An 8,101-nucleotide genomic window follows, 5' to 3' on the forward strand; every position below is an offset into this window, starting at 1 on the left:
ATATGTTAATGATATATTGTTAGCTGGTAATTGTTCAAATATGGTGAATGAAGCAAAATTCATTCTCAGGATCCAAATTTGAAATGAAAGACATGGGTAAGGTCACTCATATTCTCTGTATAACAATTTCTAGATAAAGAAACTTAGGATTATTGTATTTGGATTGGAAAAATATCTGGATAAAGAGTTCAAAAGGTACAATTGGGAGAATTGTAAAGTTTTGAACATAGTTGTCTACAAAGAGTAGAGTCTAAAAGAGACTATGTGCCCAAGAAATGATGAGATAACAAGAAATGAAAAATGTTCCCTATGACCAGGCTATGAGCATCCTGATGTATGTTGTGACATGAATTAGGCCTGACATTTGTCATGCAGTGGGATAAGCATGTTTCAAATTCAATCTAAGTAGAGTACATTGACAGGTAGTGAAGCAAATGATGTGATATTTGCATGGAACCAAGGAATGAAATTGTGTATTGGGCTAAATGATCTTGACTTTATTGGTTGTAGTGATACAAGTTATGTAGATGATAGAGAATCTATAAGTACATGCATATTCCTATTTGGTGGAATTGTTGTTTCTTGGTTGAGTAAGAAACAAGATTGTGTTGTAGAATTATAGTTCAATACATTGAACGCAGCACAATGGTAAATAATTTAGACTGAATTTAATGTTTTGTCCATTGTTTAATTTATGTATACCTAACAGACCAATAAGCATGTTTTGTGGTAACAATTCCACTATCTTGTAAATAAAAAATTGAGCACATAGCTCCAAATACAAACACATTGATGTATCACTATATTCAAGATATAGTGGAGATAATTGAAATTAAAGTTGACTTTATTTCCTCAATCGAGATGGTGGCTGATAAGCGTTAAATGTTGCACATTGAAGCCCCTTAACTCGCATATGTTAATTTCTTAGCATTATTATTTGTTTGATTTTGTGTTGTTTTAGTGTTTTCAAGTTTTAAATAAAGATGCAATTAATTTCATTGATTTTGGGCTTAAAAACACACTTTAAGAATACCTAGAAGATATGATTAAGCTTAGCCAATCATAATAGAGGACCTATATGATATGGTTAAGTTTAATCAAATAAAGGAAATGATTAAATCGGAATTTCTCTAATTAGAGTTAAAATCGGATTTGATTCAAATTTAGATTCTGCACATGTCTTAGTACTTTGACTATAACTTTCCGCTCAAATATCAGATTAAGGTGACTCTAGCGGCATTGGAAAGCTAACTAAAAATTCTACAAATCATTGTGAAGTAGGATTTTCCTAATTCGGACGTTTGCTACGCTAAAATTGTTCCGCAATAAAAGAACGTAAATTTGGACGAATCCTATTCCGATTTGTACTTGGATTGCTTCCTAATTTGACCAGGAGATTGAAGTACGATTTTTCTGGGATTCCTTGGGCTTCTAGTACTTGTTTGCTCCCTATAAATAGGCCTCTAAATATTGTAAACAGACACACCGCTTCCTAGAGCAAAAATCCATTGGAGGCTAGAAGATCATGAGCGGCTTTTTCGACGAATTCAACTCTTTCTTTCCTATTCTTTTTCCCAAACTCAAGCTTACACCTTGAGTTTGAGGGGGAATGGTAAAAATATATTAGATATTATTCTAGGGTTATTTATTTCCTTATGTATTCTAGGTCTACTAGGTTTACATTTTCTTGGTCTACTAGATTACTGCCTATCACTCATAGCCTTTCTACAAATAGAGGTCTATGTAATCCTTCATATAATATAGTATTACTAGAATGTAGTCCTTATGTGCTTCCGCTCTCTCTTCTCTCTCTCTCTCTTCATCAATATATCTCTCTAATATATTTAACAGCTAAGAAGTGTGGACATTGTAGCGGATAAGTGCTCGCAACTTGAGAGATGTCGAGAAACCAAGGATAGATGTTTGGACGTGGAAGGCGGTTAGGATTACCAAACTCTAGCTATGTTCCGACATTTTAAGACTTGTTCAGATGCTGCTACTACAGAATCCTATTGCTATTTAAAGATTGCTTTGTCTCAGTCCTTGGTACTTCTTTTTGACGCACGAAATTTAGAGGCTTCATTGAGAGTATAAATATTGTGTACCAACTACTATCTGTTGTATTTCCGCTACGTGTTTGGGATTAATACTGTGGGTTGTTAGAAACCCTATCTTTGAAATTTAATGCATTTCTCTATACCATTTCGTTTCTTTCTTCTTCTTTTCTTTTTATTTTTTTTTATTTCTTTTCCGTTATTATTATTATTATTTATATTTTTTGTTATTCTTTTCTAAAACATTTTTGCAAAAATATTTTTGAAATTAAATTATAATGTAGTCTCTGGGAAGAAGCCTGAAAATTGGCAAATGAATAGTTAAATTCAAAGCTAAAATAACTTTCTTGAGGCCAAATATTCCACTGACAACAATATGCATCACCACTAATGAAATGATTATTAAATAATGCACTAAAAATAATAATAATTTTAACCAAAATTTAACATTTTAAATGGTTTTAGGGTTGCTAACATTGTTAAATAGGCCAACATTTTTAACGGTTTCTTACTTAGTTGCATATACATTCAATAGTTGTGAAATAATTGAAGTAACAATGGTTAAGAAAAGGGGAAAATTCACTTTACCCCCTTAAAGTTTTAAGGGTTTTTCAATTCGAACCCCAATGTTTAAAAATTGACAATGTACCCCCCTAATGTGCCAAAAATTTTCAATTCAGACCCTCAATTACTAATTTCTGTCTAATTGGACGAAAATCATCCTACGTGCGTCTCATGTGAGATTTTGATGCCCTCTATTCCAATTTTGCCATCATTAAAACCTATAAAATTACGTAATTACCCTCATTAAAACTTATGAAATTGATGGTAGTTACATAATTTTATAGGTTTTAATGAGGGCAAAATTGGAATAGAGGCCATCAAAATCCCACGTGAGATGCACGTGGGATGATTTCTTCAAACTAGATGAAAATTAGTAATGGAGGGTCTGAATTGAAAATTTTTGAAACATTAGGGGGTACATTGCCAATTTTTAAGCATTGGGGTTCTAATTGAAAAACTCCTGAAACATGAAGGGGGTAAAGTGAATTTAACCCTTAAAAAAGAGTCGGTTGAAAAATAACCAAATTTTGATATGTAAAATGGTTTTAGGGTAGCTAAATTTGTCACAACTGGCATTTTATGACTTGTATTAATTTTTTTGTTTAGTGTTGGTTAATTCGGTCCACCAAATCGTTACCATAGGGCAAAAATCAATAGGTGTTTGAATTTAATGAATTCCTCTATAACCCTTATTTTCTTTCCTTTTTTTTTTTTCCTTTTCATTATTATTATTTATATTTTTTTCTAAGATGTTTTCGCAAAAATATTTTTAGAATTAAATTATAATGAAAAACCCTCGCATAGCTCAGGTTATAGGATAGTATGTACAAACCAAATAAGTCTCGATGGAAAATTTAAGATAAATACCAATCAATTGTCTTTCCTTTACCTCCCATCTTCAAGATCACTTGAACCTCTTCCAATTTTCTTTTCCTTTTGTTTGTCTTGCATCTTTTGCTGAAAAAGTCTATATTCATTTGGCCGAAAAAGAAATCTAGAATTGTAAGTTGAGTGGAATATATCAACAAAAAGCCTAAGATGTAGTCCAACAAACGAAATAATTGGGATACCAACTGATATGACTACTGCAAACGAAGCCCGAGCCCTTACTCTTGTATACACTAGAAAGCAAGTTGCGCTGAAGGCTACCATCATGCCCACCATGGAGAAGAAGAGTGTGGCAAATCCAAGCATCAACTTTGAAGGTAATGACGTTAAGAACTCCTCTTCTGTGTAACGTGACGTGAGAATTGACAAGAAAATTGCTATTGAGGTGGAAGAGGAACACAGTGCTATTGCATCTGATATGAAAAATACCATAAACCAATTGCTTCTAAAGAAAAGAGGAGTTCCTGTTGTTTGATCGTTGCCACCTGGTACAGTGAAGGCCGCAGCAAAAATCACAGTAGCAATCAATGTTGCCACGAGCATGCAATAGTTTGATGTGTCCCTCATCCACTTTTCACCATCTTTTCTCAAATCTGAATGCTCCGTTGTAAATACTTGCTTAGGTGTTTTGTTTTGTGAATTCAAGTCGGTTAGGCATGACCGTGGCACAATCTTTTCTATCCCCTACAGTTGACCAGGTATAAATTGACAGGTAAGAGTTGAACCATTATATATGCAATTAGAAGGGAAAAAAAATTAATTTTATTACTCACCTTAAACCATAACAACTCTCGTTGCATTTGAAGGGCTGCTCCTGATACGATATTTAGTCGATGTAAAGGAGCCAATTGTCCAGCTAAATGCAACATGTTATCTTTGGTTATTGAATTTGCATAGGATGCAAGGCTATCCTTGTTACCACCTATCTCATATATTAGATTGAACACACTCTCATGGCGACATGAAACAGCAATGTGAAATATGCTCATTTGAGTTTTGTCTAGTTGCCATAAAAGGTCAGGATAAGAGTTTGCAAGTTCAATTAGAAATTCAACATTTCCAATTTTTGCTGCTTCAAAAATTAAAGTCACATCATAGCGATCCCAGTTTGGTGAGAACTGTTTCTCTGGAATTTGAACCATTTTCCAAAGGTCATCAACTAATTGATGATGGTTGTCTCTTGTCTTTGTCAAATCTTTGTTATAGACCCCTTTGAACCCTATGGTTGAGAAAAAGAATCTATTCAGAAATCATAGGTGAATTGGTAATAAAGAAATATTAAATATATTTAATTATTTTACCATTTTCCATAATAAGAAATTATATTGAAATCTTTATAAAATGAAAATGCAGAGATGACTAAAGCAATCGATGCGGCTAGTCATGTCCTAATTACTGACTTCTTAAGATATGCTAGCTTTAAATCTCTTCTATCTTTTGAATTTAAGTAAAAATGCTAGCTTTTTTCCTAAAAAAGAAAAGAAAAAATGCTACCCCATGTCCTTGTGTGTGTGTAAAGGAAATAGTTACAAGTATATTACAATAGATTGAGACTTATAAAATAGAAAATAATTTCTCTCATAGAATTTTCCTTAGCTTAGGAGTAGATCATATCATCTAAAGATTTGATGAAATCAAATAAGAGCATTTCCCTATGCCAAGGTGATCCAGTTGTGATTAATGTAATAAAACAGCTGCTTGGAAGTGTTGTGTGTGTATATATATATCCCTGCAAATAAAGAAGTCTGGATGGAGGCAAACATACAGGAATTTAAGCAACTTTTCCAGTATGATGGTCGACTTTCGCTGCCAATTGCAAAAGGTTTCTTTGCCAACTCTTTCAAAGCTGTCCACCCATATGGGCTACCTTTATAGTCGGTAGTTGCTAATTCTGCATCCATTCCCAGAATTTTCAGCGCTATATCTGTCCATAACAACGGCACATTAGTTTAGTCATTGTCAAAAGGTTAATTAAGAAATCCTTATAGTATGGTAGCAAATATTGCAAGAGAAGTGGTAACTCCATCCAGCTTGTGTAACTTCCTCAAATTCATCAAACAAAGTTTCTAGTGAGACATAGGGCTTACCATACATATCATTGCAAATAGTATAATGAAGGAGCTTAATGCGTTCCTCACGAGTCAACTTTTCAAAAAAAGTATCAGAGAATAGATGCGAGACCAAGTTTGTCTGTCCTAGATAAGCTGCAACATGGAGTGCCATTTCTTTTTCTTCATTACGGACGAATGGCAGTTCTTTGTTTTTTCGCACTAGCTGTTCAGCAATATCGACGTTTCCTGATTGAGCAGCAGAGTGAAGGGCCGTATATCCATAACTGGTTTGCATTATTGCCACGTCCTCCGGAGTCATCCCTAATTCCAAAGACAACAATCCTTCTACAAAAGTGGTGTGTTGTGCTGCCGCCGCAATGTGAAGTACTGTCGATTTTTCTCTAGTTATGGGAGCTTGAACATACTCTGGGTTTTCCTCAAGAAATGTCTTAGCAGCCGGCCAATCACCTCTTATGGCAGCTCGAAGGAGGGGAGCACCAGTGGTACGCTTTTCATGTAATATTATTTCGTCTGGAAATTTTTTATGTTTTATTTAGAAAAAGAAAAAGAAAAAACTCAAGTGTATTAATTTCAACCTGTGGAGAAAAATCATGCCACTTGGATGCATGCTAAGATGTTGGATGAACTAATTTATCCCATGACCTTACGTATGTGCAGCAAGTGAAATTTTGTCTTCTTTCTTCTGTTTTTTTCCTTTGTAATTGTTCGTTTTCTTCATTATTTGTTATTATTGTTTTGGCCTACAGAAGGTGACACTTTGGCCTTACATAAATCAGAAATGGTGTATGCAGATATATGCAGAAGGTGTGCTTAACAGAAGATTCACATGCAATGCAGTTTTTGCAAGATGTATAAATGCATTCGCATCACTTTTCCGTCACCTGTTATGACCAAAGAGAGAGCGTGACACTTACCCGCATCAGTTTGACTTTCAAGATCTTTACTTTGGCTTGGGGACTTTCCTTGTGATGTCCCAGCTGAATTATTGCCTGCTGGAGATATTTCAGAACTTGTCATACTCGAGTGATGATTAGGAGCGGCTCCTTGATGGATTGCATTATCATGAGAAGACGATGTTTTAGAAGGAACGTTTTATAAGCTTAAAAAATTATATAATTTTAACTTTTTGGCTCTTGGAATGTAAGGCACGTCTATGATAAGAATTAAATAAAAAGTAAAGAAGGGAGCTTGTTAAATATGGGTTTTTATGAGTTTTGTTAAAAAAATTTTAAACATGGTATAAACGCATTCGCAACACTTTTCCCTAGCTAAGATAAATCGAAAATAACTCAGTCACCTGTTATGACCAAAGAGAGATAGTGACACTTACCTTCAAGATCTTCACTTGGGATTGGGGACTTTCCTTTTGATGTCCCAGCTGAATTATTGCTTGCTGGAGATATTTCAGTACTTGACACACATGAGATATTAGAAGACGATGTTTTAGGAGGAAGAGTAGAGCTGTAAGACGAACCTGTTGCTGGAGATATTTCAGTACTTGACACACTTGAGATATTAGAAGACGATGTTTTAGGAGGAGTAGAGCTGTAGGACGAACCTGTTGCTGGAGATATTTCAATACTTGACACACTTGAGATATTTGAAGACGATGTTTTAGGAGGAGTAGATATGTAGGACGAACCTGTTGCTGGAGATATTTCAGTACTTGCACCGTCTTCCATTTTTTTTTTTTTTTGCTGGTTTCGTAAAAATAATTCTGATAGAAAATTGAGATATGAACATTTTTAGATAAGTTATGTATTGAGATATCAACAAGTTAAAGATTTAGAGGGAGAGAGAATGATTGAAGAGTAAATACAGTATGGAATTCTTTTCCATTTTTCTTGCTCATTTCATGTTTTCTTCCTTGAACTTACACAACCTAAACTCATAGATACGTAAGTACAAATTTAAGTTTAGAGGCCGGGCTGGATTTAAATTTTCTTTTTAAGAGGACAAAGTAAAAAAAGAAAAAAATAAATACTGGTTTAAGTACAAATTCATGTTTCCTTTTCTTCATTTTTCTTTTCTTCTACCAGATTTGCGAAATGGTTAATCAGAACCACCATGACAAAAGTACCAAGATTTTGATTTAAGGGTTCGAAAGAAGAAATAAAGGTATGATGCTAGTGTTAAAAATTGAAACAATATACGAAGTTAAGAATAAAAGAATAATGGTAAAGAGAAAGAGAAAAATGCTAAAGTCATGATGATAAAAAAAATATATATATGATGAAGATTTACTACACGTAATTGACATTACTTACTATTCGAATTCTTGCCCTTACAGATTGAGCTTCAGAGCCTCTTGAGCAGTCCGAAGAAACGGGGAGTCTTTTGATTCTCAACCTTGCATGAGTTTTGGCCAAAACAAAGCAGTAGATGTGAAAGATAGTATTCATCATTATATAGAGATAAAAACAAATGTAATAAACACAGTTCACTACATTATTGGTTTATTTATTTTGCTATTTAATTTTATTCCACGTAGCTCACGGTCACATATTAAACTAAGATTGTAAG

At 34.0% G+C, this 8,101-nt stretch overlaps 1 protein-coding gene across 1 annotated transcript; it reads right to left on the minus strand.

Annotated features, from left to right (window-relative positions):
- Positions 1-3,503: 3,503 nt before the first annotated feature.
- Positions 3,504-7,260, minus strand: LOC132169319 (uncharacterized). Its single transcript, XM_088513905.1, has 5 exons — positions 6,909-7,260; positions 5,594-6,088; positions 5,272-5,430; positions 4,280-4,725; positions 3,504-4,190 (listed from the first exon to the last, which is right to left on the minus strand). Exons 1-5 carry the CDS (start codon positions 7,258-7,260, stop codon positions 3,504-3,506), a joined length of 2,139 nt encoding a protein of 712 aa, XP_088370031.1.
- Positions 7,261-8,101: the final 841 nt, after the last annotated feature.

Source organism: Corylus avellana, chromosome 1 (genome assembly GCF_965113065.1).
Source record: "Corylus avellana chromosome 1, dhCorAvel1.hap1.2, whole genome shotgun sequence".
NCBI lineage: Eukaryota > Viridiplantae > Streptophyta > Magnoliopsida > Fagales > Betulaceae > Corylus > Corylus avellana.

Bases quoted from the DNA above. Each gene is read 5' to 3' on its own strand.
- LOC132169319 (XM_088513905.1), bottom strand. From the start codon at position 7,260: ATGGAAGACGGTGCAAGTACTGAAATATCTCCAGCAACAGGTTCGTCC. The intron at 4,726-5,271 runs GTATGTTTGCCT...TCTCAACCATAG, and splicing joins GAAAAGTTGCTTAAATTCCT to GGTTCAAAGGGGTCTATAAC. The intron at 4,191-4,279 runs GTGAGTAATAAA...GGTCAACTGTAG, and splicing joins GAGAGTTGTTATGGTTTAAG to GGGATAGAAAAGATTGTGCC.